The sequence below is a fragment of the Podarcis pityusensis genome, assembly GCF_964106645.2.
Source record: "Podarcis pityusensis genome assembly, chromosome: 13".
Classification (NCBI taxonomy): Eukaryota; Metazoa; Chordata; class Lepidosauria; order Squamata; family Lacertidae; genus Podarcis; species Podarcis pityusensis.
Window position 1 is genome coordinate 18,433,245 of NC_138038.1, and position 12,270 is coordinate 18,445,514.

General features: G+C 45.5%; 1 protein-coding gene and 1 long non-coding RNA gene across 2 annotated transcripts; one reads left to right on the top strand and one right to left on the bottom strand.

The window, feature by feature from the left end:
• The first annotated feature begins 416 nt into the window (after positions 1 to 416).
• Positions 417 to 11,540, top strand: LSM12 (LSM12 homolog). The gene is made up of 5 exons (XM_080977253.1): positions 417 to 801; positions 3,677 to 3,810; positions 5,588 to 5,697; positions 8,613 to 8,739; positions 9,351 to 11,540. The coding sequence occupies exons 1-5, from the start codon at positions 681 to 683 to the stop codon at positions 9,441 to 9,443; spliced, it is 585 nt and encodes a 194-aa protein (XP_080833379.1). The 5' UTR covers positions 417 to 680; the 3' UTR covers positions 9,444 to 11,540.
• LOC308460740 lies at positions 7,157 to 8,657 on the bottom strand. The gene is made up of 2 exons (XR_013978763.1): positions 8,551 to 8,657; positions 7,157 to 8,369 (listed from the first exon to the last, which is right to left on the bottom strand). It is a non-coding gene; the product is annotated as an uncharacterized lncRNA (long non-coding RNA).
• Positions 11,541 to 12,270: the final 730 nt, after the last annotated feature.

Below are 12,270 nucleotides of genomic sequence, written 5' to 3' on the forward strand. Positions count from 1 at the left end.
TCAGCGTGGGCCACCGCGCTTCTAACCCTCCCTCTGCCCAGCTCCACCTCCTCACGCACCTCCTGGGCAACCCGCACGCAACCTCGGGGCCTAAAGCTGCGCTATCGCAAAGCGGGGTTGGACTATGACCCTTGCGTGCCCCCCCTCTCCCGATTCTACCATTGACTAGGCTTCTCCTCCTCCCCCCGCCCTCCTGACGTCACCTCGCCCCGCCCAGCCACCCACGCACGCACCGCTCGAGTTCTACTCCCTTGTCTCCCCTCTCCCGAACGTTGGTGGTACCTCCCCTACCCTCTCCGTGGCCAGCCAATCGCCTTCCCTTTACGCGGTGACGTCGAGTGCGTGCGTGGGTGCGGGAGAGGGGGTCCGACCGACCGACGCACAGGCGGGGCCTCCGTCGCCTTGGCCACTCCTCGTCTTCCCTCCTCCTCCTCCGCCTCCTTTTTTTTTTTTCCGCCTAGGCTGACCCAGCCAGGCGGGCTGAAAGGAGGCGAGCAGGCGCCCTGGGCCCGGCTTGGCGCGCCGGGTGGAGTCTCGGCGCCCCCTTTCCCCCCCCCGCGCCCGCCTCCCTCCTTTCCCTCCGGTTCCCACCCCCTCGGCAGAGGCTGCTGAGGCGCAGCGGGGGCGCGAAGGGTGCCGCCGCCGCCGCCGCCTCCACCGCAGCCTGGGCCTGAAACAAGATGGCGGCCCCGGGCGAGTACTTCAGTGTGGGCAGCCAGGTGTCGTGCCAGACTTGCCAGGAGCAGCGGCTGCAGGGCGAGGTGGTGGCCTTCGACTACACCAGCAAGATGCTGGCGCTCAGTATCCTGCTGCTTGCGTGGAAGTGGTGGGAAGGGGGGCCGGGTGGGGGCATGGCGAGGGCTGGTTGCCGGGGCCCTGGCCTGGCGCTAAGGGAAATGGGGCTGGTGGATGTTCGCGGGGAGGGAGGAGGCACGTGAGGTTTCCTCGGTCGGTCTGATCTGGGGGAGTCGGGGGGGGGGTTGTGTTTGGGAAGGTTGAGGTTTGGCTGGGGGGGGGGTGGCGGTGTAGCGAACCAAGAGACGGAGGGAAACCGCCGGCGTGGTTTTGGGGGGGGGCGGGGAGAGAAATAGAATTTTTTTGGGGGGGTACTTGTTAGCAAAAAAGGGAGTGTATGCGTGTGTGTGTTTATATATGTGTGTGTGTATATGTTCAATATATGTGTGTGTGTTATATTAGATAGATCTAAAGAGATATGGGTATATTTTGCTGCCTGGAGGGTATATCTTGCCTCTCGTGAGCCACAGGGACCTCGAAAGGGAGGTGGGGAATAATCCTGTTTTGTTTGTTTTTCCAATGGAGGATTAGGGAAGCTTGCTAGGTGAAATCTAGGAAAGGGAAACTTAAAAGGGTGCTCCTGGGCATGAGCGAAAATGAAAGCTGGTGGCGGCCTTATTGAGAGGAGGAAGGCTGAAGTGGGAATTGGAGCTGGGGTGGGTGGTGGGATGTGTCAGAAAACAGCTTTTTGGTGTGTAGAAAAAGAGGCCAGGGCAGGATTTTTAGTGACCCAAGTGTTGGAAGATCCCCATATTACGAAAGATGGGGAAAGCCCCTCTGAACTTGACTCAGGGCTGCCGCATGGAGGCATGTGCTTCAGGTGATTTCTCAACACTTGGTGGGTAGTATAGCCTGAATTTGCGGCCTGAACCCGCTGAAAAACGTGGTGTTTTAAATGAAATGAACCTTTTCTATGATAGACAACGACTTGCACATGTGAAGGTTAATCTAAAATACTTAACATGGCTGTCCTAAAGTAATGAATGTGTATGCTACAAACATGCTTATTAGACTTGGGGTATGTATTAACTGCCCACAGTGATGCCAGTTGAGATAAGGTTAGTGCTGAAGAAGGGTTGATGTGTTCCTTACAAAGCCCCTGGGGTCTGTGTTGAGCACATTCAGGCATCAACAATAAATTAGGCCTAAAATGTAGTTCGCCCAAAAAAATGTCTCTGGAACCGAGATAAGGATTTGGTGAACTTGATGTACCTGGGGGCAGGGAGGAAGCTTTGATGCTGGATTGTGTTGCTGAACATGTTTATTGGGGGATTTTTAGATCTTTGGTTTTGGATAGCATCCCTGGGAAATGTTAAGATCCATGTAGCTCCTTTCTCCATGCTGGCAGTAAGGGGGGTGTAAGTGGGGAATGTTTTCCTTGCATATTAGAAGTCCATTGTGACCATTCAGACATGAAAGGGTGATTGCATGCTTCCCCTCGCTCTCAAGCCCTGATTTAACTGTAGTTATGTGTTTCATTGTCACCAGTTGTTGACTGTAGTTAATATAAATGCAGATGTATTACTTGACCACATGGTTAAGGCAAGCAGGGGAATTTGAGCTAGAAATGGGGAGAGGCAATATGTAACACTCTCAATTTTGTCTGCATGGGCATTGGGCCATTGTACCTAAAGGTAGATTCCTAGGCTATAAAGCATATTGGGCTCAGGTACTTAAGCTTTTGTTGCTTCCCAATTGCAAGAATCCATCGCTTTGCAAATTGATGGGTCCTCCCAGGGATGGCATGTGCCAGGGCAGGGTGCCTCATATGTGTCTGTTGTTGAGAGCCCAGTTAAGTGTCCATGCTTTGAGCTTGGCATACGTCCTGTGTTTCTAGAAGTTGGGTTTATAAAATTCTATGTGGTCTGGGAAAGGCGGGTATGAAAAAGGTTTTCACCTTGCCCCGTAATAAGAGAACCTGCCGTCATCCAATGGAAAGTTGAGGCTTTGGACAGAGCAAAGGAAGGACTATTTTGCACAGTGCATAGTTAACTAAGGAAGTCTCTAACACAAAATGTGGTAACTTCCAGCTTAGCTTTAAAACAAGGTTGGACAGTTTCATGATGGGTAAGCCCATTAGTGGCTACTAATCTTAATGGCTGTATATTACACCCAGGGTCATCCAGTGAAGTGGAATCATTCAGAGGCAACATGATTTTCAGTATTGGTTTCTGGGGAATAAGGGTGGGAGAGAACTGTTGCCTTCCTGTCCTGTTTGTGTGCTTTGTGTAGGCATCTGTTGAGCCACTGTGGGAAATGGCATGCTGGACTAGAAAGGTCTGTGTCCTGAATGCAGCAGGGGTCTGCCTTATAAGTAACACTGCCGTGCGTGTTCTGGGTTATTTGACTGCAGCCGTGCAAATAAAAACATCCCAAAGCCATTTGCACCAGTATATCTCTGGGCAGTTTGAATGGCAGTTAGCAAGCTGCAAAAGCAACTAATACCAGCAGTCTTCTGGGTGCCTAAAAAAAGTGCCCAGTACTTTGAACATTCATATTTTACCTGTTCCTATGTTTAGTTTTGTGTTCACATCCCTGGGATGTAAATTTGTCATGAATTTGGAGTGAGCCAACCCTTCACTGGAGGTTCTGTAGATAGGATAGTGTTGCTTTGTGGTAACGTGTTACAGTAATATGTTACCTATTGTAACATGCTCCCTATATTGTTGCACAGAAAGTTTACAACAACTGCAACCTGTAGAGCAGCTGGCTATAAACTTCATGCATGAAACTCATGCAGGGACTACAAACATCCTTGAAAGTGGATCTTTGCAATTAGGCATTACATGTGTAAACACTCTTCCTTCAAATGGTATTTGTTCTTTGAGCTGTTGAATTATATATTTTTTGGATTTGTTTCCTTAACGATCTTTTCCTCCAGAATGCCCTTCGTCAAGCGGCAAACCTAACCACGCAGATATCTTGCTTATAAACTTACAGTACGTTTCAGATGTGAAAATAATTAATGACCGTACAGAAACCCCCCCACCTTTAGCTTCTCTCAATGTTAGCAAGGTAAGAATCCTTTTTGGGGGTTGGTTTTCCTGCCAATTAGAGTACTGGAGCATGTTTAAAACCTTTAACAGCATGACATTTCTCTATTTATTTAACCAAGCTGTCTGCTTTGTGAATTTCAGCATGGCATGGTTAGCCATATTGCGGTCCTTTGGTTGGTGCAATGAGCCCATCTATATGCCCCTTTTTATACTATTTCAAACATTTTTTAAGAGAGTTCAGAATTGTCAAGGGAGTGTCTGTAATTGGTTACAGTGAAAGGAAAATTAAATAAAACAGCTCTTGCTTTAAACAATGGTGAACTTAACTTTGGAAACATTGGAGAGTTTTATCTGGTTTAGCTGATGCCTTTTAGTTAGGATACAGGTTTCTCATCTACCTGTATCCCCATCATGGGCAGCCTCACATCTACAAGATTGTAGTTACTGTTTCTTTCTTAGCACCCCTTCTCCACCCCTGTAAGATTGTCTCCTGCAAGGTGACCCAGTATTGAGCCTCTTCACTCTCCCTTACAAACTCCCAGCTCTGGTTACCTTGGTGTGGAAGCAATTGAAAAAAGAATTGCAAGAGCCATGAGAAGAGACTCAGGTTTTGTGTAGTGGCTAGAGGTTCCCCAAGACTTGCCCTTCTACACATGGTTTATTTAGGGCTGGAATGTGGAAGGTTGAAAGAAGGCTCCCATACACATGCACCTTGCTCACTCTCACCGTACACAGTTTAAAAGGCAATGGACTGTGAGTATCGTGAGAGTAGAAATAGCACATTGGCTTAAGAGCAAAGCCATTTGGCCTTCCAAAAAGAGGAGTGAGTTAGGGCATCACATAAAACCAAAGAAAATGGGTGCTGTATCATGCTGAAATACTTTCTCCCCCCCACCCTATAATATCTGCTTACTGCCTTTCAGACTTGTCTGTACAGTGTTATAATTTTGCTAAGTGTGTTTGCCTATCCTGGTTCTTGCATCTGTTGGGAGGAAAACCTCTGCCCACATTATGGAGGATTCCTCATCACTGGCATGTGTTGTTCAAAAAACAGAATATGCCAACTGAAAGTATATTCTCTATACTTGGGGATATTAAGTAATTAAGATATTAAATCTGTTCGACTTCCAAAACGTTCAAAAATCAAATCGCAGCTTCTGATTGGCTGCAGGAAGCTCCTACAGCCAACCAGAAGCTGCTGAAGCCTTGTTGGATGTTCGGCTTCCAAAAATAATCCACAAATCATAACAATTAACGACATTTGGGAGCCAAAACGTTCAGGAACTAAGCTGTTAAAAAACCAAGGCACGACTGTATTTCAGGTTAGTTCATAACCCAAGTTCTACCACAAATTGAACTACAGTGTAGTGTAGTGTAATGGATTGTGTTTACCTAATTCCTCTTCTTTCTTTAATAAAAATCTAATTACTTCCAAAGGTTGTGATTTCCATAGAGCAGGCACCCCCAAACTCGGCCTTCCAGATGTTTGGGACTACAATTCCCACCATCCCTGACCACTGGTCTTGTTAGCTAGGGATGGTGGGAGTTGTAGTCCCAAAGCATCTGGAGGGCTGAGTTTGGGGGTGCCTGTCATAGAGCTACTGTGTCCTTTGCATCATTGAGGGCAGGGTACATGAGAGGCCGGGGTGTGTCTGCTCATGAGATGGAATATGTTGCATCCCCTGTCATGCAAAAATTATTTTCCTTCAAATAGAACTGTATTTGAGGCTTAGAGTGTCTGCAGCCATTTGCGATCCAAGATTAAGATCTCTGCATTTCTGATATCTCCTTTCCAGCTTGCGAACAAAGCGCGGATGGAGAAGGAAGAAAAGCTGAGCCAGGCATATGCAATTAGTGCTGGGGTCTCATTGGAAGGACAGCAGCTTTTCCAGACTATACACAAGACGTAAGTATTAGGGATGGGAAGGAAAAATGTGGAGTTAGAAGGCAGCTGGGGAGGGGCAGAGACCTGAATCCAATTACTAAATGCAGAAATCGCTATCAAATGCATCCACCCCTTGCCAAGTTATGTGGTTCCACCAGATGGTAATGGAAGTTTCTTTCCATGTTTTCCTTACTTTTTTAATTCTTTGAAAACCTGTTTGCCTGTGGCCGGTCAAAGCAGAATGTGCTAGGTAGATAATTTATTCAGATTGCAAGTAACTTTGATTACTGTAGTGTAGATTGTCCTTTTAATGCAACGTACACATGGTCCTGGCTCACGTGGCTTGCATCAGGGGTCCCAAGAAGACGAATAGATTTGGGTCTCCAGCTGTTTTTGGACTACAGTTTCCATCATTCCTAGCTAGCAGGGCCAGTGGGCAGGGATGATGGGAACTGTAGTCCAAAAACAACTGGGGACCCAAGTTTGAGAAACACTGCTCTAGACCAATAAGGATACTTTGAACACTGAAAAGAGTCTTCTAGGGAAGATGATAATACGAAATTTGACCAGCTGTTGCATTTGTCTTGAAGCGCTTCATGAAGCTTATAGTTCTTTGCTAATGAAAAGTGTTGTGTCTAACATCTTGATCTGCATGACTTACGTGTAAACCCCCGCTACAAAATGTAACCCAGTGAACAGAAATCATTCTTGTTTTTTTGGAGAGGGGTGGGTTTCCTGTATTGCAAAAAGCGTATAAGAGTGATACACAGTGTAATAACACACTCAGGAAAACTTGAATCACGTGCACTTTTTAATGTATTTACATATACAGGTGCTGTGTTTAGAATCTGCTGTGCATGTAAATAATGCAGTTTAATACATGTTAATAAATAAGGCTCGCTAATTCATTGGAATTCAATGAAAGATAGATCACTGAGTATGGTAAAACAGTTGGTGGATTCAGTAAGAATGCTTTTCCATTAAGCAGTAAAATACATCCGTAAACAAACCAAATATAATAGGTAAAGCTGAAAAGAACCCGCTGTAACCTGATGATAGCATTATCAATATTCCTAAGTACCATGCTTATTTATCATAGATTCCAAAATACACCTTCCTGTCTGACAGGCTTCTAGAATTGCATCTTAATCATAACAGGCCATGCTAGAAATAGTGCTCAGTTTCTAGACACCACCTCATGTGTGATAAGTTCTGAGAAGTTACTGAAATGCATTACCAGTGAAGGTTTTATAACTTTATAAAACAGTTTATAGTTAAAATACCTTAAACACTTCCTTTCCCCCCTAGAATAATTTAATATGGTCTAATCACTGTAGCTCTGCAAAGATTTGAGTAAAATAATGCAACTCTGCAGACGTTGTATATCAGCTAATACAATATTGCAATTCAGTTGATTGGGAGAAATAGGATTGCTTAGACTAGTCTGCCATATTTTGAAACACCGACTTGGAATATGAGCTTTTTAAAAAAAATCAGTTAATTGAGGCTATAAACCTGGAAAGGAAATATGGGCCTTTTTTCAGCTTTGCTTATTATATTAAATGCTTGCTGCAAATTGAGTTATTCAGTTTGTTGTGGATTGGTCTGGAAACCCGTTGTTTTTAAAATTTTCCTTAGTCGTGGAATGATATGTCTGGCGATAATCAGTTTCTTTCTGCTGACAGTCCTTGAAATAAGTTCACATAGATAATTTCAAGTAAACAACTCTCCCCTGCTGGCAGGAGGAAGCTTTGGTAAATTGAGTGCTAATAACTGCTGAACAAAGCTCTGGACTGATCACCAGAGAAGTAATTTCCTAGCCCTATTTATGTGTTACCCGGGTGTAGGATACTTGCATGGTGTAGCAGGTCTGTGTTGGTGTGTTGCCCCTGGCACTTCATCCCTTGGCCAGCCATGCTGCCTGACATCTTTGCATTGAGTGCATATGTCAGAGGAGCTGCTGTGCACAAACAGCTGCTTGTGTATAGGGGCTCCATGCCATATGCCTGAACTCAGTGTGAGAAATTCAGGATGGAAGCAGCCTAGGGACGTGATGCCAGGGGCGGAGTAATGTTTTGACTAAGCAGGGACAAAAATGGGTTGTTGGCCCTCCCAACAGCCTCCTAAACCTATAGTTTGTATAAGGCACAGTCTGGAGTCTTGTCTGGGAGGCGTTTCCACCACTGAGGTATCCACTGGAAACTCTTCTTTGTTCCCTTGCCATCTGAACATGGCACTTAGACCTTGGAACAGCAATGGACTATAGCATGGGTAGGCAAACTAAGGCCCGGGGGCCAGATCTGACCAAATTGCTTTCTAAATCTGGCCTGCGGATGGTCTGGGAATCAGCGTGTTTTTACATGAGTAGAATGTGTGCTTTTATTTAAAATGCATCTCTGGGTTATTTGTGGGGCATAGGAATTTGTTCATATATTTTTTTTCAAAATATAGTCCGCCGCCCCCCAAGGTCTGAGGGACAGTGGACCAGCCCCGTGCTGAAAAAGTTTGCTGACCCCTGGACTATAGGAAATGAAGTGCTTTTAATTGGACTAGGACTGGTGGATTAGGGATGTTGTCCTCTGCTCTTCGAAATCCACATTTGCAGGATCCTTTTGTGGTCTACCACAGCCTGATTTCTTTAGTCTTTTGTCCTGGCCCCATTCCCTCTGTTTATAAAGTCTCATGGTCTCCCACTGCCTTCTCCGGCGTTCTTATATTAATGTAAACCATGACCTGTTCAAGCACCCATTTCTGCGCAGTGGTCATCATGGTACTGGTATTGCAGTAATGCTAAAGAGGAAGGCATTGGGGTAGCTGCATGGCAGCTCTTAACCAACTCCTACTTCCCTCTTTGTAGTTTTGCTTTTCAGTAACTTAAGTTTTTTTGTGTTGTTACTGTTTTTGGTAAAAATTGAACCCTTTGTTGCTTCCTGCAGTATTAAAGATTGTAAATGGCAAGAGAAGAATATAGTCGTGATGGAAGAAGTTGTCATTGCCCCTCCATACCAAGTGGAAAACTGTAAAGGCAAAGAGGGGAGTGCCCTAAGTCATGTACGCAAAATAGTAAGTAGACCGATGCCTGTGGACTGTGGGAGGGCAGGAGGAAAGAGGTATGACTCAAAAGACTGACTCAAGTTGTGCCAGCATCCATACTCTGCATTGAATTGTCCAGGCCTCCCCCCTGCCTTCAGCATTCGCTGCTAGGTTTTGTTTGGCTAAAGATATCATTTTGTCCCAATTGTGTGCTGTTTCTTTGGTGAAATGGAGAGTGGTTTAAAACCTGGACTATTGATTCTGTCCGTAAAACAGAATGGAATTTCCATTGTGGTAAAAGTTGGATTTCCAGTGTGTTCCATTCAAGTTAACTTCGGACCGTGACAAACATCATATTGGCACCTTTGTGTGCATGTGTGTGCGCGCATTCCCAGAATGCACTTTTGCCCGTGTGGCAGTGGAGTGGGGAGGCACGTACGCTCTGGCCCTGGGTGGACTTCAAAGCCTTGGTCTCTGCTGTTTGTGCAGTTGCGGGAAGAAGAGTTGTCATTGGCTATAGGCTACCTTGTAAATCCCGCCGTAGCCTGCGGTTCAGCTAAGGTCATCCACCGTTAGGTTTCTTGATATGGGTCCTGCTGCGTCTGGCCAGCACTAATGCCCTTGCCTCCTTCTCCATCCAGGTCGAGAAACATTTTAGAGATGTCGAAAGCCAAAAGGTGATGCAGCGTTCACAAGTCCAGCCAACACAGAAGGAAAGCGCCCTCTCGTCCTGAGTCCCACCTGCCCTTCCTGGTTGCTACAGATTGCTCCTGCGGGGGGTGGGGGTGGGGGGAGCCCTTCCAACACGCAGCAGCAGATGACACAGACTTCTTCAAAATGAGGTCGGGGGAGGGCAGGGGGGGTCCACTTCTATTTTGTGGCGGCCCTGTAATGATGGGACCCACAGCTTCTGAACTTTAGACTTCAAAAAACAAGAGAATAATTTAAAAACTCATTCATTACTTGACTAACAGACTCTTTACTTTTTTGCCCACCCGGTTCCTCCCCCCAAACCCTAGAACAGTCAGCCGTCTTGTATTTGAGATTTTTCTCCCTCCCAGGTCATTTTTTTTATATATATAGCTTAACTGAAATCAATTCCATACCGCCCCTCTTCCTCCTGAACCATAGGAGAATTCAGCTCCCCAGTTGTCCTATTAAAAAAACAAAAATAGAGAAAACAGAAAATAACAAGCTGACTGTGGTAATGTAATCGGGACCTTTGTGTGAGTGGCGATCTCTCGTTTGGTTTTTGTTTGCACAGGGCAAGGCTTGAATTAGCCTTATTTTTCTTATCTCGAAGTATATATATAATAAATATATATATATATATAATGTCCTTTAAATATTTTCTGCTTCTTGCAGTACTCTGAACTGGGATCATGGCAGAAAAACAAACAAACAACCCCACACATATCTCCATGCTGAACAATCAAGCCTTTCGTTGTCAGTGTTTGTATGTGTGGGCTGAAGTGAGGGCTTCAGCAGGCTATATACTCTTTGGAGGGCATGCACTTGAGTCGCAGGCTTCCTCCTCATGGTCTCGTCACTAGCTGAGCTTGTATGTTATCTTTCCATACATGGCCTCTAGTGATACCACCGGGTCGGCACTGTCCCTGACCAACAACACCGTACGGTAGAACTGTTGGGGTTGTTTTAGTCTTCCCAAAGGGCGTGGCAATTGGGAGATCAGATAATGCCATTTTCGTGGGCAGTTCCTTTGGCAGTTCCAAAACCATCCCTGGCGCTCCGTAGGTAAAAATTACTTTGGTAGAGCTTATGAGTGATGGTGCGTGTTTGGCCCCCTTGTGGCCCAACCAAGGGCTGGAGAGGCACTTGAGGGGTGTGGGCCAAGTCCACACATGGCAGCGCTCAGCCCCAGTCTAACTGAACTGGCTCTTTCCTCTTAAATCCTGGCTGGGGAATTTCTAGTCCTCCAGATGCTGTTGGAACTACAGCTCCCATCATCCTTTGCTATTGGCCATGCTGGCTGGGTGTGATGATGGGAATTGGGGAGTCCGATAAATTTTGGAGAGCCACGGGTTCCTCGCTCTGGTCTTAACCCGTTTAGGAAACAGTCAGCCTGCCTGGGATCTTTTACCATGCTACCGTGCAGCATAGTTAAGTGAATCCTTTTGGATTTGACTGGTGCAGGTTGGGTGCTCCTACCGAATAAATTTCCCTTGTGGCATTGCCGTGTGATATTTGAATCCTTGCAGCGATAGGAAGCTGTAAGTGCCACTGTGAAAATGGCTGTCTGCTGTCGCCCCTCAGTTTTGACTCTAATTGAGATCAGGTGCAGAAGCGGTTTCGTGTGGAGGATTCAAATATGCTGGTGTGCTGCTACTTTGGGGGGCAGGTGGGGTAACGATTCACCTCACCCCTGTGAGTAGTGCAGTAACTATTTGCAGAATACTGCCTGCTTTTCAAGAGGGGTTAAATTCTATTGTACGCATTCAAACCATATTGCTATATCGCATTCTGGAGTTTTCCTATCGACCTTAACCTTAAAAATCCCAGTTTTAGATTTGTCTACATTTCATCTCTCAGTCTGGCTGCTCTCACTGTCCTTCATAAACGCCCTTGCCTTAGAAATATGTTCTCGAAAGTAAATAACTCTTGAACATGGGCATAAAGGTGAACTTACATATGATTTTTTTTTTTTTTTTTGCCATGATCTCTTTCCCCCTTTCCCCTTTTTTTGTTTTGTTTTTTTAAACAAATGGATCAAAATTTAAATAATTCAAGCCCTGCCTTTCAGAATGGAGGGATTTTTTTTTTAGTATTGTCTAGCAAAACCAATAAAAACCCAGAATTTTTTTAACCATCAAGCAAGCATTTGTGTTGGTGGGTTTTTTGTCTTTAAGGGCAGATGGTGTTTGCGGAAGGAGGGGTTGAATTTGGGGTCAAGAACCAGAACATTATTGGAGTGTCAGTGGATACACCTCTCCTGTGAAAACTCAGGTGGCTATGTGCCGGATAGCGCCTTTTTACACACTGGATACATCAGATCTATTCTTCCATAAACGGGAATGCATTGCTGGGTGCACTCGTACCTTGGTTTTCAAACAGCTTAGTTCTCGAACGTTTTGGCTCCCAAACGCTGCAAACCCGGAAGTAACTGTTCCGGTTTGTGAACTATTTTTGAAAGCCGAAAGTCCGACAGGACTTCCGTGGCTTCCGATTGGCTGCAAGAGCTTCCTGTAGCCAATTGGAAGCCGTGCTTTGGTTTTTGAATGTTTTGGAAGTAGAACGGACTTCGGGAATGGATTCCGTTCGACTTCCAAGGTACTACTATGTTTCGCTTAGTATGGGTAGGTTAGTTAACATTTCCATTCTTGATGGCTGCAAATTAAACAGTAAATTCAGCCCTCACCAGTGGATCGTAAGTGACAAGCAGAAAACCAAGGCTTCAGAATACAAACCAGACCTGACTTCATATATGCGCCTGGGCAATCACTGAAATTGTGCAGTGGGTGAGCTGTTAAGTTTTGGTGTCCACAGGTCTTCTCTGGTTGTGCCTTGTTTGTGTATCACTCCCTTTTTAAACAATTGGAGAAA